Below are 26,127 nucleotides of genomic sequence, written 5' to 3' on the forward strand. Positions count from 1 at the left end.
AAAAACTCACAGACTGCGAGATCATGACCAGAGCCAAAGTCAGACACTTAACCGACTGAGCCACCATGGCGCCCCAGGTTAAATTTTTTTTTTAATTTTTTTTTTACATTTATTTATTTATTTTTGAGAGACAGAGAGAGGCAGAGCACAAGTGGAAGAGGGGCAGAGAGAGAGAGGGAGACACAGAATCTGAAGCAGGCTCCAGGCTGAGCTGTCAGCACAGAGCCCAACACGGGGCTTGAACTCACAAACCGTGAGATCATGACCAGAGCTGAAGTCGGACACTCAACCAAGAGGGCCACCCAGGCGCCCCTGATAATTTTTAATTATATTTTTTAATTGTTAACATATGCTCCCCACTATATTGTATGGGGCATCTTGTTAATTATAGTCATTGCACTATACCTATCACTTGATACATAGGAGGTATCCAGTAAATATTTGTTAAATTAATTGAGTAAACAAAGGAATGAATTACTTACTTGTACAAAGCTGTCTAGTTACCATCCTTTGTATGACATGCTGAAGAACCAAAGTGTACCAATAGCAAAGGGAAGGTAAATGTGTCCTGTTAAGCACCTACTATGTACTCCATATGATTTGAAGTATATAGTGTCTTATATTTTAAGATCAATGAAGTCACTTGAAGCATTAAAGAATATAAAATATATAACTAAAACCTACATAGATCATCCCACTTTTAAAAGATTTCTTATTGACAAGAAATCATTCAGTCTCTCCATGGGAATAATTACATGCCTATTAATGATGTGAGATCTTTTTAGGAAAGTTCATTAAATTCTTCATCCAGAGACAACTAAAGCTGTCAAAGAGAATTACTACACATTATTATGATTTTAAGCATTTATTTATTTTTTTTTAATTTTTTTTCAACGTTTATTTATTTTTGGGATAGAGAGAGACAGAGCATGAATGGGGGAGGGGCAGAGAGAGAGGGAGACACAGAATCGGAAACAGGCTCCAGGCTCTGAACCATCAGCCCAGAGCCCGACGCGGGGCTCGAACTCACGGACCGCGAGATCGTGACCTGGCTGAAGTCGGACGCTTAACCTACTGCGCCACCCAGGCGCCCGAAGCATTTTATTTTTTTAACGTTTATTTATTTTTGAGAGAGATAGAGAGACAGAGCACGAGTTGGGGAGAGAGGGAGAGAGAGAGAATCTGAAGCAGGCTCCCCACTGTCAGCACAGAACTGGATGAGGGGCTCCAACTCACAAACCATGAGATCATGACTTGAGCTGAAACCAAGTGTCAGACACTTAACCAACTGAGGCACCCATGCACCCCAAATATACATCAATTTTAAAAGAGCATGTTGGAGGGGAGCCTGGGTGGCTCAGTCGGTTAAGCGTCTGACATCAGTTCAGGTCATGATCTCAGGGTTTGCGGGCTCTAGCCCTGCGACGAGCTCTGTACTGACAGCGCAGAGCCTGAAACCAGCTTCTTCAGATTCTGTCTCCCTCTCTCTCTGCCCCTTCCCTGCTCGCACTCTGTCCCCCTCTCTCTCAAAAATAAATAAAACATTACAAAAATAAAATAAAAGAGCATATTGGAGAATAAAATGATTGGGGTTGCAACCCCTTTCCCAGTGGCCTCAAGCTTCCTTATGGAAAAATTTCTACTACACTGACACTTCTGGTCCTTTCTGCGTACTCCCTTGGCAACTGCCCACCACTACCTCTGTTCTCTAGGAAAGAAGTAATATATATGATTAATAAGTTGAGAAAGAAGAAATGGATATGTATAACTCAGCCCCTTCTGGGTTCCTGATTTTTTAGAATGGCAAGAACTCTCTGTTTCTCCATACCTTTGGGTGTCCAGCTACACCAGTGACAACATTAGCAAATACATCTAATTCAGCCCTGGAGTATTAGCAGTTCCTTCGTAACTATACAAATAAGCCTTCACCAATTTTAAAGCAGTTATTTTGAATTCCATCAGAGAACTCATTTGCTTACGTCTCCAGTGATTCTGAACTTGGGTAAGGAACAGAGGGTGTTATTTTTGGACTCCCTCAAACCATGACAGTAAATCTTAGCAATGAATCCTTACCATTAAGACACTGAAACTCTTCTAATGAAAAATTTGTCAGCTTTTGGATGGTGGGAGTGAGGGGGGACAGTGAGTCAAGAATGATAATTTTCATGGGAGGTTCTACTACTAAGAAGTATTAATAATTTTTCTTAAAAGTAATTTATTTCCTATATGACAGTAGATGGTCTAGCCTGCCTTGTGAAAAGAAACATAACATCTTCAAAGAGGTAAGCAAAGTTGACTTTGGTCATTAATTCTGCATCTCCTACTTCTAACTATTTCATCACTCTTAAAACCACAATCTAACCAAGTCCTCTTAAATTCTATCAGAACTACTCAGGCAAAGGTCTTAAATGATATCATGACAAATCCAGTGGATTTTTCTCAGTCCTCTTATTTGATATCTTTGAAGCAACAGACTCTTTTTCTTTTTCTTTTTTTTTTTTTTTGAATAGTTTCTACTGACTTCAAAACACCAGTCTCTGAACATTTGTTCTTGGCTTTCTCCTCTCTCTGCCCCTTCAATGTTAGAACCAAGATCACCCTATCTCTTCTGCTTTTTTCATTTTGCTAGTTTTATAGTCCTGGGTTAATAAAACTCTTTTAGCTTATTTACTATACTAGAGGGAAATTTATTTAGCTTATTTATTATAGTAGAGGGAAATTCTTATAGCACAGGAAATTCTTCTAAGATACTCTAAGACACTAAGATACTAATTCTGCTAAGATACTCTAAGATACTAAGATGCTAATTCTTCTGAGATACCCTAAGATACTAAGACACTAAGATATTATACTAGAGGGAAATTTATTTAGCTTATTTATTATACTAAAGGAAAATTCTTGTAGCACAGGAAATTCTTCTAAGATACTCACACTGTTCTCTATAGTAGAAACTTCACAAATCCTGAAAATCTACCTTACTTTCTGAGTTACTTGTGCTTGCATCTTTTATGATAAATTATGGTACAAACCACCATAATTAATATTTTTATTAAGACGAACTATCCTAAAAATAACGACATTTCTAAGTGTTCTTCTCATCCTAATTATTTCAGAAATCAGATAAAAACTTTATGAGCAATCACTTTTCATTCATTCTTAAATGATGTTAAAGTCTATTTTAGTTTAAACCAGAAACAATGTAGTCTAACTTGTCACATTTGATTAGAGGGTCAAGAGTCTGACAGATGATCTTCACAACTATAATATTAAGCCATCATGGATAAAAGCAAGAAATAGTTTGTAAAATTTTATTTCACACAATGCCTAAAACCTTTTCACTTAGAGTTCAAGAATTATTTTCATGTTTTATAACTATCAATTATAGCTTTAGCATACAACATAATTGATAAAAAGTTAATACATTGGCTTTTTAAAATTAGATAGGGATTTACACTGAGATCCAGGCTTAATGCCTTGTCGCAGAAATGACCCAGAAAAATATGAGGGCGATTTCTTTTTCTCAACAATTCCGTAACAGAATGACTTAAAATACCATACCCAATAGTAGTCAACACCCAAAATATTATAAGCCAACTTAGAAAATCAATGTAGATAAATCAACAAAGTCTGATGGCATTTGTCAAAGAATTTAAAGAAACCCAAGAATTATACCAGAATGATGTTGGTAAAAATGTGCAATCTGTCATTACAAACAGCTTCTGTGTGAAGAACTACCAGGATGCTCTCTGGACACATGAGTTCCAGAAGATGCTGAAAAGTGGAAACAATATACTTTCAAACTTCACTCCTGTACAGGTAAGCTCATTGAGCCCTAAACAGAAGAGAAACTCTGTAAACATACAAATAACCACATGAAATATATGTGCTCTGCTCTAACTTCTTATACCTAGCATGTGCCTGCAAACCAGAGTTCTCACAGTATCAATATTCTACCACCAGGATTCTTACAGAACAATGTTCTATCCTGTATTTCCCAGTTTTGTTCAGGCCCCATCTAATTTATCCCTTACACTCCACTTAGCCCCTTAGATTAACACATTGATCTTGGACTTAACTATTTTAGCTGTAACCTTCTACTCCTCCAGGATGATACTTAAGTATCTGCCTACAATGCTTTGGTTCCTGGCACTTAACATTCAAGAGTAAATGATATCATGCCTCCAAGCTCTGCCCTAGACTCTAAGATATGCCTGACAGGGAAGGAAGGTCAGACAAGGGGCAGATAATATAAGAGGAAATTCTGCCTAAGTGTATGGGAATTTCCGAAGGCTATCTATATAACATAGATAAAGAGAAGTGTTTGGGGCTAAACACTGACTTACAAGCAGTCTTGAGAAAGATTCTCCATCAGAATATACTTAAAGCTGTCACTAATCAAACAAAGAGAAAGAAGGAAAGACCCTGTTTACAACGCTTTGTAATAATAGAGAACTGGATGGAAGACTGACATAAAAGACCTACAGAAAAGGAACTTTCTTTAGCTGGAGAAACATATAAAGAAGTATATTTCATTAAGATCGGTGCAAAGCAAATAGTTTCACTTAGTAATCTAATAAAAAACAAGGAAGAGATAATGTACACTGAAATTTATAAATTTTTAGGCAACACTAGCTTTTCTGAATAAAATGCCAAAAAGAAAAAATGATATCTACACAAGTAATCATAAATGTGACAGGTGAGTTAAACATAGGTATATATTAAAAATCTTTTCTAAAAAATCTTTAGAAAATGATACTGTCTAAACTATTATTTATGAACCCACAAAAGAAATATTTTCCCAGGATACTGCTACAGAAAGCATAATGAAAATTTACAGTCAAGATAAAACAAAAGACAATTTAGATAAGAACTAAATAAATCAGAAAGTATGACAATGCCCTTAACTTAAATGGTGTTAAAGCTATGATGCACCATAAATTTGAAAGAAAATTTAAGCAACAGGATGAAGAGACATTAGGTCAGTTATCAACTTATGTCTCTCAGTTCCAAATTCACCCTCACTGCCTGATCTGTAAAAATGAATCCTGGCCCTTTAAATATTCTCCCTTTGCCAGATGGCAAGATACAAGGTATGTCTGTAGAGGATAATGGATAGTACTGAAGAGGAAGTGCTCTCCTTCATGCTCAGTCTTCATAATTTTCTCCAGTGCCACACATCTGCAAGTCATAGCTTTCACCATACTTTTTCTCCAGCTCTCAACTGAGGCAGGAGAACTCTGTACAAGAGCCCCAGACAACTCGTTTGCATCCCAGCCCAAGTCATTGCTTCCCACACCATCTCTTCAGCCCTGGAAAAGTACATGCTGGAAACCCTGTGGGGCTGGATGACCAGAGCCGCTCTGGTCCAAACTGTACAAAGAAGTGTGCTGGGTTCCTGTAGAAAGGGGCCTCTCTAGCCCAGTTCTAGCAGTACCTGCTGCAGCACCCCAACTTCCTCTGCATGCCCTGTCTGGGGCCCACTCATCAACCTCAGCTTGCATGCTCTCCAAAGAGTTGTTCCTGCAGGCCTAGTGACTGTGGGCTGCCTCTGGCCTGGGCAACCCAGTGATCTTAATTATATCTTAATGAGAACTCACCTTCCGAGGAAGTTTGTCCTTCCTTGGATGTACTCTCGTAGCTCAAGGTTACCCATCAGATTTGTTATATACCTTTAAAGTTACTCTCCTATTATTGCTTAATATTTTTTACATTAAATGTCTCCTGTTTACATTTCTGTGTAATGGAAGACCATTCTCCCTGGATTTTTTGACATTCCTTACTACTAGGGCCTTCTGAGCAAGGGAAATTGATAAGCTATAATAAGTCTCCTTCTCTGGAGACATTCTAGGAACATAAAAAAAAAAAAAAATCCCCCTCTTCTTTCCAGAGGTTTGCTTTTAGCTTACATTTAGGGTAATAACACTAGAGATACTTTTCCTCTTCAGTAGGAATGATTTAATTCCAGATTATAGACTGTGTGTGTGTGTCTGTGTGTGTGTGTGTGTGTGCGTGTGTGTGTGTATCTTGGATGACAGATGTGCCAGCAACCCTACATAAGCTTTTAGTGTTGTAATTTCAGAGTTCCTCTCCTGTGGTGCAACCCTGCTGTATGTACTAAAATGCTCTGTAAATAACAAGCTATGTTGTATGATGTATATATTTCATGTTTCTTGTCAGGATATTTATATATACATATAAATTTAACATTATGTGGTTTGTCTTCTGATTAGACCTAGACTAGTACAGATACATAAATAGCCTTCTTAGAAAAATGAGAAATTATGTGAGAAAAGACAAAGAATATTAGCTCTTTCAGTGAAAAATATCATAATGTATCAGGTCATGAATGCTGTGGATCAAGTGAATAATACATTAACAAGATAACCTCAAGCTTCTTTTTGTTCAATGATACGAACTAAAGGCTGACCTAGCACCAAACGCTGCACTAAGTGCCAAAGATACAAACATGAATATAGATAGCAGTTATCACAGTTAGAAAAACTTTTTTTCCCCCTTACTTTCGATTTTATTTTGGGTGGGAATTACCTTCACATATCCCAGTTCACTCCCAGAAGCAATCAATGTTAACATTTTCTTGTGCATTCTTCTAGAAGCACCTTGTGTGTGTGTGTATGTGTATATAGATGTACACATATGTATATACATGTGTATATATATGCAGTTATTTATATTTACAAACACACACACAAACTTTAAAGCACAGTCCATCCAAATGTTACTACAATACTGATTATCTTCTGCATGGTAATAGCCTTAATAAAAAGTACCATTATTATGACAATTATATTTTAGAAAATCATAAGAATGGCCCTATAACTGAAATCCCTTGGTAAATGTACAACAAAGTATTACTTTATTATTTGGTGGTAATAAATGTAGAAATCCACAGTCCCCCAAAAAGTGATAGGAAAGCCACAAATTCAAAATAATTTTGCCAAATATACTAATATGAGATTATTATTATAAGATTAACATTAAAATTGGTATTAAGGATAACTACTAAATTTTAATTTGGAAAGATGAATATAGATATTCCTTTGTTCCCATCAGGTTTTATTAGGCTATTGTGCTTTGAGAAAAAAAAAAAAAATACACAAATTTTGGTGTGGCTGGGTGGCTTAGTTGGTTAAGCATCCGACTTTGGCTCAGGTCATGATCTCACAGTCTGTGGGTTCAAGCCCCATGTCAGGCTCTGTGCTGATAGCTCAGAGCCTGGAGCCCGCTTCGGATTCTGTGTCTCCCTCTCTCTCTCTGCCCCTCCCCTGCTCATGTTCTGCCTCTGTCTCTCTCAAAAATAAATAAACAAAAAAAAATTTTTTTAAATACACAAATGTTAGTGGTAACTATCCTTACTAAGAGTATTGACAGTTTTTATTAGCCAAACAGGTAAAGTTTACCATAAAGCAATAATGAAACTGTTTAAACTGTTTAAACATGCATATTTCTTTTCTGGCAGCAAATATTTCTTCAAGGGAATCAATGTCAAGTAAAAGACAATTAAATAAACCACAGGGAAATGCTATTTACTAGACAAAATTCTCTGTTAGGCCATCTTTGTTTAAAATGAAAAGAAAAACCCAGTAAACATTTATTCATCAGGTAGTTCCCACTTTGGAAAGTTTTAATAGCAATCCGTTTCTTACTGAAACAATATATCTTTCAGGTTTTATAACTGTTCCAATTATTATTGTTACATTAACAACCCCCCCGCCCACCCCCTCAAACTTCATGGCATAAAACAAAAGCCATTTTACTGAACTCACAGATTCTGTGAACCAGGAATTCATAAAGGGCACACTGAGGATGGTTTGTCTCTGTTCCACAAGGTCTGGGGCCTCAATGGAGAGTCTCAAAAGATAGGGGTGTGTCTCCGAGAGTGACTAAATAGCAGGGGCTGGCATCATCTGAATCATTTGATGGTTCTGGTGACTGGACTGAAAGGACTTGGAAGGTTATGAATGCCAACCTAAGACCCGAGGCTTCCAGATGGCCTGGCTTCCCCACAGAATGGTAGCTACAGGGTCAGACTTTCAGGGCTCCAAGCAGGTCAGTATTTCCACAAACAGTATGGAAGCAACATTTTTTACTATCAGGCCTAGGAAATGATAGAACACTTATGGTGCATTCTATTGGTTACAAGTGAGTCACAAGCATGCTCATTTTAAACAGGAAGAGAACTCCCTAGCTCTCAATGGGGAATGGCAAGTTCTTGAAAAATATGTGTGGGGAAAGAGATATTGTTGTGGGCATCTTTGGAAAGCACAATCTGCTATAATAATTTGATATTCGGTATACTGATTTGGTTAAAATAACACAACCAACAGCATTAGATCCTTTGATTGCTTTTTCATCTGAACACAAGATACAGTTTCCCAAAAAATGTATGTTCACCTTTGGGAATAGAAATTAAAATTTATATAGTTATTATTTCATCAATATTTGGAACTACCTTGTGAAATAGGTGTTATTGTTATTGTCCATATTTTAATGGAAAAAGTTGTATCTGAAAGCTGAATAACTTGCCCAGAAAGATAAGTGCCAAAGGTGGGATAAATCCAGACACATGTGTCTTCAATGTCTAGGCTCTTTCCAGTGAACAGGCAATCTTCACAGTACCAGGTTAAATGAAACTCATTCATATTTCATGAATATCAGAACTGTGCAAAGCAAGGAGTACCTATATTTTGCTTTATGTAGACGTAAATTCTTCAAAAATTAATTTATAACCCAACCGTGTTAGGTAGTTTTACGAGCTAACAACTGTCTATATATGTGAATGTGTGCAAGACAGAAAAGAATAGAGAGGAAGAGAGGAAGGAAGGAAGGAAGGAAGGAAGGAAGGAAGGAAGGAAGAGGGAAGGGAAGAAAAGAGAGAAGGAAGGAAGGAAGGAAGGAAGGAAGGAAGGAAGGAAGGAAGGAAGGAAATCACAATGAGATGTACCAGGAGCAGTCTCTGCCATAGTAACTCAAGGGCAGTACCAATGCTGGATACATACTCCAGCTTTCATTAAGTGTTAAATAGAAAAATAAATTCTAAGAAAAATTTTCTAGATCACTGTAAGTAATGAGCGCTTGTATATTCTTGAGAAGTTTTATTAGGTGCTTAAAAGGTAAATATGATCTATTCTCTTATTTAAATTCTTTGGTCTCTGCGTTTTCTCTTTCAAGAATCCAAACTATATCTTCATCTGTTCCTGTTACTCATTTCTTTTATGTTATTATCTTATAGTTAGAGGTTAAGCTTTTCAAAAGCAAAACTGTCATTGCTTGCATTATTTGTCACTTTCTGTATTGCCTAATAGGATAGTCCTGTGTTTCTGATCTGACTGATGATGTTTTATACAAACTACATAAAAGCCAGAAATGTGACACAATACTGTTATTCTTTCTTGGAGCTTCACACTACCCTTCCCAAAAACGCATTCTTGCAACTAAAAGGAAATTAAGTTAATCAGCTCATATAAAAGTCCTGTCATTATTATAATTTTGTTGTTAAAGATAAACTAACATCTATATTTCTGTAAAATAAATATTTCAGTGTAAGCTTTGCTTCTTTATAAGGATCAGTGTCATCTTTTATAATGGAGCTACTGGAGGAATCTTCAAAATGGAATATTTTTTGTAAGAACTAAAGGAAACAGTTTTTCATTCCTGACAAATTTCTTGTTAAAAATAATCTTGGTGTAAGCTTCTCACAGCTTTGAAAGCAATTTTTTGTTAAAGTACAATGATTCCTGTTTTTTTCTTTTCCTGACTATAAAAACAAAATCCGCACACATAAAAAAAGGGGAACTTACTAGTTACTTGAAATTATTTTTATAATTTTGTGTAATTCTTTTTTACATAATTTTAAATTTAAACTGTTGCTTTAAATACTTTAAAATTATGTAATTCTATGTAATTCATTTGATATAATTATTTTAAATAATTTTATATAATCCTTATATGTTAGAAAATGCTTTCTAATATGTACAAGAAAATAATTTTTTTAGAAACAATCTAGCAGCCTATTGCACTTTGATGACTTTTTAAAAAATACCATACCATCATTTTCCCTAGTAAGTGTATTTAATGCTCAAGGGCATCCCCACACACACACAAAAAAGGGAAAAAAATACAATAGATCTGGGTCTGGGGGTTGGTCAGCCTTTATTAAGTAACTGAGTGTGAAGGATTCCTTATTACGAGTTGTATTAGTTCTTTATGAAATGAGCTTTTTCCCCCTTCCATTTTTATTAGAAATCTATTATCTGGTTCTTATTCAATAATAATGATAATATTTTAAGGATAAAGATAAAATGAGGGCTTAAAGAGCTTAAGTAACTTGCTAAAGGCTATACTACAGAATTAATTTATGAAAGAGGAGAGATTCTATCCTCTATTTCTCTAATTCCTTGTATCATTCTGATCAACTGCAGATTAAACCATGATTGATGGCCAAATGAATACAATTAACTCTTTGGTAATTCAAAAGTTACAACAGAAATCTCAGAGATCACAAATTCAAATACCTGTAAGGGCCATATGCCACAACAACAAAACGAAGATAAAAATCATATGAAAATCTCAACAGATGCAGAAAAACATGACAAAATTTAACATCTGCTCATGATAAAAACTCTAAACAAAGTGGGGTTAGAGAGAACATACTTCAACATAATAAAGGCCATATGAAAAACCTACAGTTAACATCATATCTAATGGTGAAAAATTGAGAGCTTTCCCTCTAAGGTTAAGAACAAGACAAGGATGTACACTCTCATCATTTTTATTCAACATAGTACTGTAAGTCTTGGCCATAGTAAACAAACAAGAAAAATAGAAGAAGCATCCATTTTGGTAAGGGAGAAGTTAAACTGTCAGTATTCACAGACGACATACTATACATAAAAAAACCTTAAACACCCTACCAAAAAAGTAACAGAAGTAATAAATGAATTCAGTAGAGTAGCAAAACACAAAATTAATAACAAGAAATTGGTATCTTTTCTATACACTAATAACCAAACAGCATAAAAAAGAAATTAAGAAAACAATTCCATTTACAATTGCACCAAAGACAACAAAATACCCAGGAATAAAACTTAACCAAGGAAGTGAAAGATCTGTACTCTGAAAACTATAAAGCACTGATGGAAGACATTGAAGATCACACAAACAAATGGAAAGATAGTCCATGTTCATGGATTGGAAGAATTAATGCTGTTAAAATATCCATACTATCCAAAACAATCTTCAGATTAAATGTATTCCCTATCAAAATACCAATAACATTTTTTACAGAACTAGAACAAAGAATCCTAAAATTAGTATGGAACTAAAGACTCTGAAGAGCCAAAGTAATCTTGAGGAAGAACAAAGATGGAAATATCATAATCCCAGATTTTATGATATACTACAAAGCTGTATTAATCAAAACAGTATGGTGCTGGCATAAAAATGGATCAATGGAAAAGAATAGAAAGCTCAGAAATAAACCCACAATATGGTCAGTTAATATTATATGCTTTATATTATATATATTATATACATATACAGCCAATTAATGTATGACAAAAGAGGAAAGAACATGCAATAAGGAAAAAAAACAGTCTTCTCAATAAATAGTGCTGGGAAAACTAGACAGCTACATGCAAAAGAATGAAACTAGAGCACTCTCTAACTCCATACACAAAAATAAACTAAAAATTGATTAATGACCTAACTATGAAACCTGAAACCACAAAAGTCCTACAAGACAGCATGGGGAGTAATATCTCTGACATTAACCACAGCAATATTTTTCTAGATATGTCTCTTCAAAGAAATTAAGACTACATACATACATGCACATACATACGTGTACATACATACACATACAAAAAAAGCTTTTACACAGCAAAGGAAATCATCAACAAAATAAAAAGACAACCTACTAAATGGGAGAAAATATTTGCAAATAATATATAGGACAAGGGTTTAATATCCAAAATACATAATACATAAAGAACTTATATAACTCAACACCAAAAAAACAAATAATCCAATGAAAAACTGGGCAGAAGATACAAACACACATCTCCAAAGAAGACATACAGATGGCCAACAGACACATAAAAAGATGGCTGTCATCTTGGCCAAATGTCAGAATGGCTAAAATCAAAAGACAAGAAATAAAAAGTGTTGGCAAAGATATGGAGAAAAAGGAGCTCTCATGCACTGCAAGGGGGAATGTAAATTGGTACAGCCACTGTGGAAAACAGTATGGAGGTTCCTCAACAAGTTAAAAATAGAAATACCGTATAATCCAATAACTCTACTGGGTATTTACCCAAAGAATACAAAAACATTAACTGAAAAGATATATGCACCCCTATGTTTAATCAGCATTATTTACAATAGTCGAGATACAGAAGAAACCTGAGTGTTCGTCAGCAGACAAATGGATAAGGAAGACGCAGTGTACACATACCCACCACACACACACACACACGCACACACGCACACACACACACCACACACACACACACACACACACACACACACACACACACACAGAGGAGTATTACACAACCATAAAAAAGGACATCTTGCCATTTGTGACAACATGGATGGACCCAGAGGGTATAATGCTAGGTGAGTTAAATCAGACTAAGAAAGACAAATACAATATGATTCCACGTGGAATCTAAAACAAACAAAACAGATAAACAAAAAGCAGAATCAAATCTATAAATACAGAAAATTAAAAGATAGTTGCCAGATGAAAGAGGTATACTCAAATTAAAAAAAATAAATAAACTAAAAAATAAAGTACAAATGAACAGGTTAAAAAATATCTTCCAGATAGAGCACTGAGTGAAATTTGTAGGATTTAAAATAATAGGAAGAAGTACTGAACTGGAGACCTCACACCTTGCCTAAGGACACTATCATTAACTGTCACCAATAGGAATACAGGCTCAGGGATCTTAAATTTTTAATTTTTCAAGAAAAATTTGCAAACTAGATTTCTATCAGAAATTTCATGTTATTTAAATGTTGACTAATTCCAATTTCTAAAACTTCTCTAACAAAACCCATCTGCAAAGTATATTTGGCCCGTTGGCTGCTGGTTTGCAAGCTCTATTATAAACATGACTATAATCACTATAGGATAATGCTGTTAATTAAGAAGACTGACCTAAGTCTGCAGTGACTCTATGACTTGAACAAACAAGTATTACTGAATGCCAACAAGAAATATGAAACACTGAGTGACTAAAATTGTGTTAGTGAATGTGTTATAGGAGTCCAAGAAGTAACAGGTATCCAGAGAAATAAGAGGTCTGAAGTAGCCTTCATGAGCTAGACAATGGAGAATGAATAAGAACAGAGGAAAAAAGTTACTCTAGGAGGAGGAATAACGTGAACAAAGGTATACTGGTGTTATCACTGACAAAGAATATTTCAGGGTCAGTGATTATCAAAGGAAGATGTATTTCAGAGAGAGAAATATTAAGAAAGGTAACAGATTTCTATGACTTTTGAAAGCTCAGCCGAGTTTAGACAAGATAGGATAGTCAGTTCAAGTAGTAGTAGATCTTGAGAAGAATGATATAATCAGTGCAGTATCTTTTTCCTAATCTAAAAGGATTAATCTGGTTGTAGCATGTAGAAAAGACTGGAGAGCACAGAGTCTAGTAGTAGGGAGGCCAACTAAGAAATGGTCTCAGCAGTACAGGAATGAAGAGATGAGGACCTAGACTTTAGTAATAAAAATGTTACAAAGGGAAGAGTTTTCCACTAACCTATTTACGTGAGTGAATCCTTGAAGTTAGCTCATTTCTGTGTGCATGTGTGTATAGGTATGTGTGTTTGTGTATGTGTACAGATGTGTTTTTTTTCATTAACAAATTGGAGCTGGCCTGGTATAATGAAGAGAACACTAGCAGAGGAGTTAGGAAATCAAGATTCTAGATCTGACACTACCCCTAACTCAATGTGTGAACTTGGGCATGTCTCTTAGCCTCCCTAACCCTCAGTTCTCTGCCCTGGACAGAAAGATACAGAGCCATGATGTCACTGTTGGAGGCCCTGGATCTTACAATTCGAAAAACCATTAACAATCTTAAGTGCAGATGACCCTTGCACAACAGAGGTTTGAATCACACACAGGTCCACTTATACGTGAATGTTTTTTCAATTAATACAGTACAGCACTGTAAGTGTATTTTCTCTTACGGTTTTCTTTTTTAAAATTTATTTGAGAGAGAGAGAGAGCATGTGCGCGCGAGCGGGGGAGATGGGGTGAGAGAGAGAGAATCTTAAGTAGGCAGCCATGCTTAGTGTGGAGCCCAAGGCAGGGCTCCATCCCACAACCCTGGGATCATGAACTGAGCCAAAATCAAGAATCAGACACTGAACCAATTGAGTCATCCAGGCACCCCCACCTTTTGATTTTCTTAATAACATTTTATTTTCTTTAGCTTACATCATAAAAGTACAGTATATAATACATACAACATAAAAAAATATGCATGGGGCACCTGGGTGGCTCAGCTGGTTGGGTGCCTGACTCTTGATTTCAGCTCAGGCCAAAATCCCAGGGTTGTGGGATCGAGCCCCACATGGGACTCTTTGCTGAGGATGGAGCCTGCTTAAGATTCTCTTTCTCCCCCCGCTTGTGCTCTCTAAAGCAAAAACAAAAACAGAAACAAAAAAAAATAGGGGCACCTGGGTGGCTCAGTGGGGTTAAGCGTGTGACTCTTGGTTTCGGCTCAGGTCATGATCTTACAGTTCATGGGTTCAAGCCCCATGTTGGGCTCTATGCTGATAGCTGCGGAGCCTGCTTAGGATTCTCTGTCTCCCTCTCTCTCTACTTCTCCCCACTCACTTGCGCTCTCTCTCTCTCTCAAAATAAAATTTAAAAAATATGTTAATTAACTACTCTTGGTCAGGATTCCAGTCAACAGGTTATTAGTAGTTAAGCTTTACAGAGAATCAAAAGTTATATGTGGATTTTCAATTGTGTGGGAGGTCCATGCCACCATTTTCCATGTTGTTCAAGGGCCAACTATCTGTAGGTAAAAATCTAATTGCTGGATTCTTTTAGAAGTCCCCAAATCTGGCTTCCCTGGGTCCACATTCCTACACGGCAAAAACGGTTGGAGTGCAGTAGGGAACTCCTGTTGTAGGTTAGGCACATACCCTCTAGTTTGCCATAGTCTCCTCATTTCCTGTTGTATCTTCACCTTGAGGCCCAGTGTTAGTTGCCATTCATCATGCTTTCATTGCTATTCTTATTATAGTAGAGAGATATTTTTCTAACCTTTGTCTTTTATCAAAAGAGAGAAAATGAAAAACAGACAATTTTTAAGAAAAGTGAGAGGAAACATACATCTTTATGAAAATAAAAAATATTCCTTGGGTGCCTAAGTGGCTCAGTCAGTTAAGCATCTGACTCTTTATCTTGGTTCAGGTCAACTTCTCATGGTTCGTGAGTTCAAGCCCCACATCAAGCTGTGCACTGACAGTGCAGAGTCTGTTTGTGTTTCTCTCTCTCTCTGCCCCTCCTCTGTTTGCTCTCCATCTCTCTCTTTCTCAAAATAAATTAATTTTTAAAAATATTCCTTTCAATTTAGTATGTGAGGAAAAAATTGCACCTGTGTCAAAAGCCTACCACTTTAACCCTCTTTAATCATATAGTTTCTTCATTTGAGTTTGGGAACCCTGCTAGATGTGTTGGAGAGCTACTGAAAAAAATATATCTAAGAAGTGAAATGATCAGATTCACCTTTTAAACAGAGTACTCTAGCAGCATGTAAAAACTGGTTAAGAGGGGAAATGCTGGGGGAAAGAACATCTGTTACAGAAGAGTAAGAAGATTTCAAGGGGTAATAAAACCTTGAACTGGCATGTTTGCAGTGGAGAAAAGAGGAGAGGGCTGATTCAAAGAGGCAGAACTGTTAGAATTTAGGGAATCCAATGGATGTTATAATGACTAGATTTTAGGAATGGTTGACTAGATAGATAGTGATACCATTTACTGAGCTAGGGAATTCACAGGGAGAAAAAGTCACCAGTAAAGATGAGGTAGTTTAGCATGACTCTATAGTAGAAGCAAGCAAACTACTCCTGTTTTTGAATAGCCTATAGGTAAAACAGTTTTACATTTGTAAATGGTTGAATAAAATCAAAAGAGAAATATATTTCATGATGTGCAAATTATATGAAATTGAAACTCAGTGTCCATAAACAAAGTTTTAGTGTAACACAACTTACTCCTGTATTTATTGTCTATATCTGTGTTCACATTATGATGACAGAGTTGAGTAGGTGAGACAGAAACCGTGGGTAGCACTTTCATCAGTTTGCCCTGTTGTCTGATGTGCTCCAAATTATGGACAGCACTGTGGATAGCACAGTTATGGCTGTCCACTGTTTCAAGTACCATGTCTACTGACATAACACAACATTTCACTTTGATCAAGTCAAAACAGGAAAAGCATACTTCAAATGTCATACTTTTAAGGTATTTAAAGTGGTATATGGATTAGTTTGTTATTGAATAAGATAGCAAACCACTGTATCGTGCAGTGACACTATAGCTATGCTAGAAAAATACAGCACTATATTATCAGACTAAGCCTTCATCATATTCACAATTCATAGGAAAGGGTCAGAGAAATTAGAAAACATAAAACATAATGGCTCATCACAGCCGAATTTCTTTTCAAAAATAAAAAATGAAAATGAAGTTGCAAATGAAGTAAGTTTCTGAGTGACTCACTCATTAACCAAGCACGGAAAGCTTCGTGAGCTCATGGTGAGCTAAAGAAATATTTTGGGGGGTGGGGGGGATGCAGTGATTTGTTTGAGACAGCCTTTCTGTGATGATAGCTACTTGAAGAGGTGAGGATACTAGGAACAATATAAATATTCAACTAAAAAATAAGGCAAATGATTTTGAAAGGTTTTCCTTGGTTCTTGATGAGCTGACCTGTATTAGTGACACTGCATAATGTTATTTGTGGAACGACTGATGCCGAGTGTGAAGTAACTAAAGAAGTAGCTTCTATGAAGAGTCTGCATAGAATAGGCAAGAATGTTTTCAAAGTTGAGAAAATATTAATTCAGTACAACCTGAAGTGGAATCTGCTAAGATGTGTTACAAATGATGATGGTAAAAATGTGAAGAACAGTAAAAGGCATAGCTGAACAAACTTACAATGTTCGTGGAAATGTAAGGTGGTTAAAGTCTATGCTTATTCATTACATTATTTATTGGCAGGCATTTTATAAGGAAGATATTTTAAATTATCATGCCAGGAGTATCAACTTCATTCACTCTCACTGATTTAACCACTGTCAGTTCTGTGTACTTTGCTAAGAATTAGAAGCCAAATATCCTGACTTACCTTGTCACAGAGCAGTTTAATGGCTTACCAATGGTAGAGTTTTATTGTGATTTTTCAGCAGAAAGGTGAGAATGCAGGGTGCATGGGTGGCTCAGTAAGTTAAGCATCTGACTCTTGATTTCTGCTCAGATCGAGTCCCACGTTGGACTCTGCACTGACGGTGCAGAGCCTGCTTTGGATTCTCTCCCCCCCCACCCCGACCCGCCCCAAATAAGTAAAACATTTAAAAAAAAAAAAAAGTGAGAATGAAATTTCTGGGGAAAAAATGCCACTATTATCAAACAATGAATGCCTCTGGAAATTAGATTTTGCAGCGGATTTGGTGTTTCCTAGAATTTGACCTGAACATCAAGGCAAAATAGTGCTTATATGAGAAACATAACTATGTTAAGTCATTTTGACAACGTTGTTGGAAACACAAGTAACCATCAATCTGCTATATACCCTTCTCGTGCTGTCAAATGTTATACAATAAGATCTCCACACATATACAAATCTACAACAGATATATTTTGCAAGCTCAAACTACTGTTGCAGCACTGTTTTTCAGACCTTATTTCAGACGCAAATGAAACTTCCAAACATCAAAATCCATTTAAGTAACAGAGGAGTTTCTACTTCACTATTGTAAGTGGTTAATTTGCAATGTAGTAGCATGCTAAATGTTAAATGTCAAGAGAAGAATCTAAAAGATTCTATAATTCCTTCCATAGAAATAAATAGTCTCATTAATAAAATCATATGCCCATGGACGGATACACGGATACAAGCATTTGAGAGTACCTATCTGTGTGAAAACATGTTCCAAAGACAAAATCCATAAAATCACATTAAAGATCTGCATTAACAAATGAACATCTGGATCAATTTTGATGGCAGGGTAACTCTGAATCCCAATTAAGTGAAATGCTATCTCAAAAACAGAATTACAATATTTTCATTGGTAGACCTCTATTACAATAACTTTTGTTCAGTTAATGTTGTATTTTGAACATAGTCAACAAAATATTTGTGGATATTTGTTTTCTCTCATCATATATATTTTCTCTCTTATTTTTGATTTTGCCTCTTGGCCTAAATACTGACCATCTGACCCTTTATGTAAAAAGTCTGCAGACCTATGCTCCTATGGTGAGGCTATTAAAAGTGCAGCATCATCTACCAATGTCTTGACAATGCAAATTCTCAGCCTACCAAACACCTACTTACCAAAATTTCTGAGGGCGGGCCTAGTAATTTTTTTTTAACAAATGCTACAGGATTCGTAAGCAAGCCAGAATTTGAGAATCACTGCTCTAAAACAAAATTTTAGAGACTGAGCTCTCTCCCCCTGGATAAATTACTTAATTCTCTGAATCGGCAGAATGGGGATAGTATCACCCACTTCATAGAATTGTTGAAAAGATTAAAATTAAATTTTAAAAATATGAGAAAGTGTAAAGTTGAACATAACTCATCAATGATTCTTATTAAACAGTAATAAATGATAATTATTAATCCAGTGGTATACCAGAACCCACCTGTACCAGCCCATGAGAAATGATTATTAAATTTTTAAGAATTTTCGAGGCAATTACTAAAACACACATTATTGAAAATTAAATCTTATAAACTTAAGTAAGTTATATTAAAACAAAGATATTACTACTCAAAACTCATTACTACTTAATTATTTTACTACCCTTCACTATTATCTGTGCTCACAGGTTCTTATATCTATATAGCGGATCCACCATATACTAGTGTGCTGTATCTCATCTCTTCCCAACCATGAATTCATAGGATATCAACAACCACCACAAATCAGGGCTTTTGTGGAGAAGGGTTTTTGGTTAAACATTAACCATCACACCTCTAGTTATCATTATTAATTATTACACAATAGTTTGCTTTTGAACTAAATGAGTTTGAATTAACTATGCATGTAGAGATGTCTAATAATCTCTTAGATGAAAAGACAGCCCAGACACACACACACACACACACACACACACACACACACACACACACACACAGGCACTAACAGCATACATAGTAATTAAAATCATAAATATGGACAAAATTAAGCAAAAACAGCTTTTAGAGAAGAGGCCAGATACATAGCTCATAAATACAAAATTAATTTTCTGTACAAAAAGTTAGAAGGACTTTGGAGTTTGTAAGCATAGCCAATCATAGCTAGCAGCTCAATTTACTTCCATTTATCACTATCCTAATTCTCACTTTTAATGCCTGGAATGCTTCTAGCAACAAAAGTTGTATAAATGGATGTACTGAGAGAATGACATTACTCTGCAATTTGAATCCATATCTTAGCCAGTATGAGTAATGGTATTTAAGGCTGTCTGGTTAGACAAAGCTAACAGGTTGGTTCAAACCCTGAAGTGCTACCTCAAGTCGACATTACTCCAAAGAAAAATGAATTATATAAGTATGTTTATGGCATATTTAAGACATCAATGATACTGAGTACATTTTAAAGTTCAGTTTCACAGAATCATAGGATTTTATAACCAAAATAGACTTTATAACCTATTCTGGTATCTTCATTTATTATACCTCCTCTCTCCACAAGAAAGAACTATTTGCCAAGTTAAATGCCTAGGAAAATATTTTAAATTAAGTGTTATCTGAACATGATTATCTAAAATTAACATGAAGTTCCCAAAGGAGTGGATCCTCCTTCTCCACTCTTCCTGATGTTTATGAGCAAGGATTAAAAAATTTAAGTCATTCTTATAGCTGTTGTTGGTGCCACCAATAACACCAGAATTGCCAAGTTCAAATTCAGGTGACTTGGAATCTCTGAAGAGGAAAACCATACTCTTCCCCAAAGGCAGCTAGGAGCTCCAACATTCCACTGTGAAAGTTAAAATCTACAGTTCACAAAATGAATTAGGGTTATTAAAACCTCCCAAATCATAGTACTAGATAGACTATGACTCTACCAAAGTTAATGATTTCAATTCTCCTATAAGAAAAAAAAAAAAAAAGAAGAAGACATATACAACATAGATATAACGGCAACATAAGAAAAATTATTGAACTAGTCAATCTCTTTTAAAATAATAAATTTTCGGGGCGCCTGGGTGGCGCAGTCGGTTAAGCGTCCGACTTCAGCCAGGTCACGATCTCGCGGTCCGTGAGTTCGAGCCCCGCGTCGGGCTCTGGGCTGATGGCTCGGAGCCTGGAGCCTGTTTCCGATTCTGTGTCTCCCTCTCTCTCTGCCCCTCCCCCGTTCATGCTCTGTCTCTCTCTGTCCCAAAAATAAATAAACGTTGAAAAAAAAAAAATTTAAAAAAAAAAAAAATAAAATAATAAATTTTAGTGATTATCAGTTTACAAAGATTTTTATCACTCTACTTTGCAAAGAACAAGTAAAAGTACTATTTTTTACTATTTATCTATGAAACCATTCCTGGACTTAGAAATACAAGAGAAAAAAAAAAAAAAAGACTTACATCTAAAGCTAACACAAATTTATAGAGAAAAACAAAACTCCAGGAATTAAGAGTATAATTAGAGGCATACATACAACTAGAGAAATCCAAAATTCACAAAGACTAATAGTAAATAAAAAGTGATAAAACCATTCACCAGTGAAGAGTACACTTTATGTAAAATGTCATGTGAAATTATAAAACCATTTCTAAGCTCACTCTGTATGACAGATATTGCAAACATAAAAAGCATACTGTACTAAGACACAATGACATAAAAAATGGAATGTCAAAGAAATTTTGAAGCACTATGGTGAGATAACAAATTATTCTCAGGCAAGAAAATAGCATGTGTCATTCCATGTAAAGTGCAACATTTTAAAAATGTTTTTAAAAACCTATGCTTACTTACAGATCTTTAAATAGGTCAAGGGATATAGCATGAATACATTGGGAATTCTTAGTTCCACTTACTCATTATCCAGTTAGCCTCTACAACTGACCTCCATTTCTAGCATACCTCTTAAAGCTGCTTTTTAGAAAATATACTGAGTAATATCCTAAGCAAACTACATCAACAAAGATCCTTTTCTCAGTCTTTATCACTGGTCTGAAGCAAAAGACATTATTGACCATTCTTTCATGAAACCAACCACATGCAGATTCTAGTCTTTCACTCCTACGTCCCTTCCAGTGTCAAATCATTCCATTCCACTTCCCTAACAATGGGTCATTCTTCAAGATTCTTACTTTGGACAAATTTTTTCTTTCTCTCTGTTGTCTCTCAGCCTCCTACCTAACTTGAAATATCATCTCAGGAGATTTATGGGTAACTTCCAGATCTCTAGTTCAAAATCCTCTCTTAAGAGTTAAAATAACTGTTTGTTAAATTTTTTTTTTTTTTTACCTAGTTTCAGTCAGTCAACAAATGGTTACTGCATAGCTACTATGTGTCAGACACTAGTGTTAGAAATGTATTCAAAACCTATTATAAGAATCCCTGTCATCAGTGAACAGAGAATCTAAATGGCAAACTAAACAGTCCAATTCACCAGGTCCAAAACTAACGATTCACATTTCCTCTTCCAGTGGATTAAATATATATTAATAATTTTACATCTCTCTATTGCCCAGGTGACAATGTATGACTCCTTTCTCAATTCCATATTCAATAGGTTAGCAAGGAAATTCTGTTCTTTATTTGCAGTATTCTCTTCCCATTGCCACAGCCAAGTTCAGACCAGTAAATATTTTCACCCACACTGCAACAACCACCCTCTGAAGTGTTCTCTATTTTTTGATCTAATTCATCCTTGACTCAATTGACAGATTAATTTTCCTAAACCACAGACTTGATCCGTCACTTAACTACAGAAAAACATTTCACAGTCCCTCAATAGACAAGTCAAAGTCCAAAAACTTTTTCAACTTGTCATTTAAGGTCCTCCATTATCTGGTCTTTACCTATTAGTACTGAAGAAGGTGACACACACTCTTACCTTACCTTTTGTTCCAACCAAACATGGTTATTTAACCATATCCTGAAACTCCTTGAGTGTTCCCTCTCTAACTTCACTTATGCCATTTCTCTCCTCCCAACCCCCAGCCTGATTAACCGTCTCCATTCATTTTTACCTTTCAGAAGCTTAACCAACTTTTTTTGTTTCAAATAACATCATTTTTCTAAAACCTTTTCTCCATGCCCTGAATCTACAATACACGTAAATGTAAAGTTATTTTATATCACTTATACTTTATTTCTGTTATATCTGTGTATGTACCATCTCATTCCTGTTAATATTATATGCAGCTTGAAATATGAATGTCTTATTCCTCTCTTTCCTCCCACAGTACAGTGTACATGGTTGATATTCAATAAATATTAAGTACATGTTGAATTTATAATAAAATATATACATTAAATAATAGCCATCACCCATAACATTATATAGGAAGTTTCTTTCACTTTCTTACAGGGAAAAATCACTGCCATGAGATTATTAAAAATCACCTTATTTATGGAGCGCCTTGGATGGCTCAGTCGGTTAAGCATCCAACTTCAGCTAAGGTCATGATCTCGCAGTTTGTGAGTTCAAACCCCACATCGGGCTCTGTGCTGACAGCTCAGAGCCCGGACCCTGCTTCAGATTCTGTGTCTCCCTTGCCCTCTGCCCCTCCCCCACTCGCACTCTGTTTCTTTCTCAAAAACAAACAAACATTAATTTTTTTTTTAAATCACCTTATTTATTTCTTAAGACGGCCTTAAAAAGTGATTTTTTTCCTACCATTAATCAAGATACCTTTTATGTATACACGAATTGTTATAACTTCCTTGGTTCAGAATATGAAATTGCTTTCCACGGTTTCAATTTTACATTATTGTATGTATCTAGTGATCATCCGATAAACCACCTTACCATTGAAAACAGCAGTGCAGAAGGAAATGGCTAGCCTGGAGGCTATTCCAAAACCTTTAGCTCTGAGAAGACCCAACTTTCTTTTTCTTTTCTTTGTTTTTTTTTTTAGTGAGAGAAGAGTAGTCATAGTAAAATTATACTTCTCTGTTCCCATTTCCTCCAAGCCTCCATGATAGTCTACCAACTTGAATGTTTGTTCACAGCCCATACTTTCAGGTTCACAAACCGAAAATAATAGGTAGGTTTTAAGTTCAACAATGAATTCACCAAAGATTTATTGAATATCTACTATGTGGAAAGCACGGAGGGGTGGGGGGATACACAAAAATCAATAAGACATAATTTTCATCTTTTGGAACTCATGACTAAATGGTAACCACACACACACATAAACAACTCCATTATAAGGCAGATTATGTAAGTACTAAAAAGCCTCCAACAAGGTACAGAGTGCTATGGGAGACTGATTTAATCAAAGAGTATCTGAGAGGTTCCAAATAAGAGGTTTCTATCTGGCCATTCTTTGAAATCAAGCAATAACATTCAAGATTTTGAAGATTAATTATTTTTAAGTAAATAATTTTGTTTTAAGTATTTTTATTCATAAGTATTGCAACATAACTGAATTTTTTCTACTGAAAAGATTCTTACTCAACATGGAAGTTAAAATTTTATTTAAATGAATTTTGTAGCTCACCTTGAAACATGGGCAAATGTATTTTACAGGAGAAACTTGTGACCTACAATTAGGAGTAAATTTTTGAATGTTCAAGGAAAATTCACAATGTGTCCGATAATCTGAATTAATATTTATTTAAATTTGTACTCCTAGAGAAAAGCTAAGTACATATGAGCCACCCATTTCTACATAAATTTGTTCACCATGTCAATAGCACATCAAAAGGGGGAGAAAAACTGAACTGAAAATAAAATTCAGGGCCCGATTCATTTTTCATTCATATCACCTCCTGCAACACTAGCCTCAAAAGTCTGAAACAGAGCTTGGAGCATTTGCTTTCCCAGTAAGCTCCATCGACACCATTTCTAGATTTAGATACTTCCTTGAAGATTCTGAGTTGCCACGACCTAACTCTAGTTGTGTTGAGCACTGTATTGACAGATCAAAGAACCACACTCATTTTAGGCTTAAAATAACCTGCACGGAAGGGGTAGGAGAATCCGAGTTGACAGATGCCAATGGAGCAAATTTTAAAAAGAGGAAGCTGTGATAACAGTGGAAGCAAACTGGGAACATGTAGCAGTATGCTATTCCGAAATGCTACTATTAAAAAAAATAACTGCAGAATTAATCAGACGTTTTTGTAATTACTGAACTTAGTATTTAAGCAATATGTTAAGAAAAAATTTTAAGATAAATTACATGCAGTTTTAGAAAATATATTTGCTTTTAAATATCTCATCCAAAACAATCTCTTGAGATTAACCAGACATACAAAGGAACTAAAATCAGATTATGTAGATGTAGGCAGGCTAAGCTGGGAACGAATAACTAACACGTAAGTTCGGTAACATGTTACAGGGTGCGTTTCCTCCTACAGTAGACAGGCGAAGGAACCAAGAAAATGGGCTGAGCACAGGAATATTGCACACTGTAGTCACCCAACACTAATTCAACAGCTAGCGGCTCTATGCATCCTTCCTCACGTTCCTCGTGGCCTCTGACAAGTCATCCTTTCAACCCATGAGGCTGTCCGCTCTCCCCCATCAAAAATAATTTCCGTGCACGTTGTACAATCGCCCTGACAAACTACTTGCTCGCACTTCCCCGCCTCGGGATGAACAGTCCCCAAGATGGGGAAAGGTCGCCCTGACAGGGAAGTTAGGCGAAGTGGTCTCTCTGGCGGTCCGACCGAGCCTCCAGCCCAGCAGACGCCGGGGAAAGGAAGCGGGCGGCCTCCGGAGAAACGGGGATGGGGCAGGCAGAGGAGGCTAGCCCGCGAGGCAGGCTCCGCGGTGCCCGGGCACCCGCTCGGGCAGGAAGAATGGAGGAGGGGAGGCGAGGCAGCGAGGTGCCCGAGAGCCGCGGCCCGACCCCACCCCGCGCTCGGGACCCTCCCAGCCCGGGGACCGGCGTGCGTTCCGCGTGCGCCGACTCTCCCCGGAGGAAGAGCCACTGTATTACACCCGTGGATTTGAGAAATCTGGCAACTTTGCGCGAGGAAGGCTTCCCACCCTGCAACACGCCGAGAAAGAGAAAAATGTCAGGCGATGACGGGGGAGGAAGGATGACTTACCCATGTTCCTCCCAGAGGGTGAGGAGCCAGCAGGGCGAGGCGAAGGTCTCCGGTGCGGGCGGCGCGGCGCTGTGTCCTCCCTCTACCTCGGTCTCTCCCGCAGCCAGGGAGGGACCCGCGGGGGGCGGCCGCCGGGGAGGAGCAGCTGCTGCTGCTGCTGCTGCTGCAGGCGGCGCGGCCGCGGCGGGGACGAGCGGCGGGGGGCGGGGCGGGGCGGGGCGGGGCGGGCGGGCGCAGCCTGCGGCGGGCGCGGCTCCGAGCGGGCGGGCGGCGGAGACGCCGAGCCGACTTGAGGAGCGCCTGCCCTGACTCGCGGCCCGGGAGCGCCCCGCCCTCCCCGCCGAGCATGCTCAGTACCTCCCTCTTTTTTTTTTTTTTCCTCCACTCCAGAGGCAAGTGATTCTGAGCGTGCGGGTGGGCGTGTTTGCGGACCAGCTGCAGCCGCCGCGGAGGAGCTTGATGGCGACCGCCTGCGGTGCGGTGGGTGGGCCGGGAGAAGGCAAGGCAAGGGGATACGGAGTCCCGAGTGCTACCATCTGGCTTGCCCCGGCTTGCTCTCCGACCCCGCCAGTCCACACCCGGAAAACCGACCCATGTTCTTTACGGGACAACCCGG

At 37.2% G+C, this 26,127-nt stretch overlaps 1 protein-coding gene across 3 annotated transcripts in view; it reads right to left on the bottom strand.

Annotated features, from left to right (window-relative positions):
* The window catches only part of RAP1GDS1 (Rap1 GTPase-GDP dissociation stimulator 1), a 174,858-nt gene extending 149,157 nt beyond the window's left edge, over positions 1-25,701 (bottom strand). For all 3 annotated transcript variants that reach the window (XM_047856128.1, XM_047856127.1, XM_047856126.1), the window contains exon 1: positions 25,512-25,701. In XM_047856128.1, coding sequence (XP_047712084.1) covers positions 25,512-25,515 — 4 coding nt within the window. In that variant the 5' untranslated portion in view covers positions 25,516-25,701. The remainder of the gene's footprint in view (positions 1-25,511) is intronic.
* Between the last annotated feature and the right edge of the window lie 426 nt (positions 25,702-26,127).

The sequence above is a fragment of the Prionailurus viverrinus genome, chromosome B1, assembly GCF_022837055.1.
Source record: "Prionailurus viverrinus isolate Anna chromosome B1, UM_Priviv_1.0, whole genome shotgun sequence".
Taxonomy (NCBI): domain Eukaryota; kingdom Metazoa; phylum Chordata; class Mammalia; order Carnivora; family Felidae; genus Prionailurus; species Prionailurus viverrinus.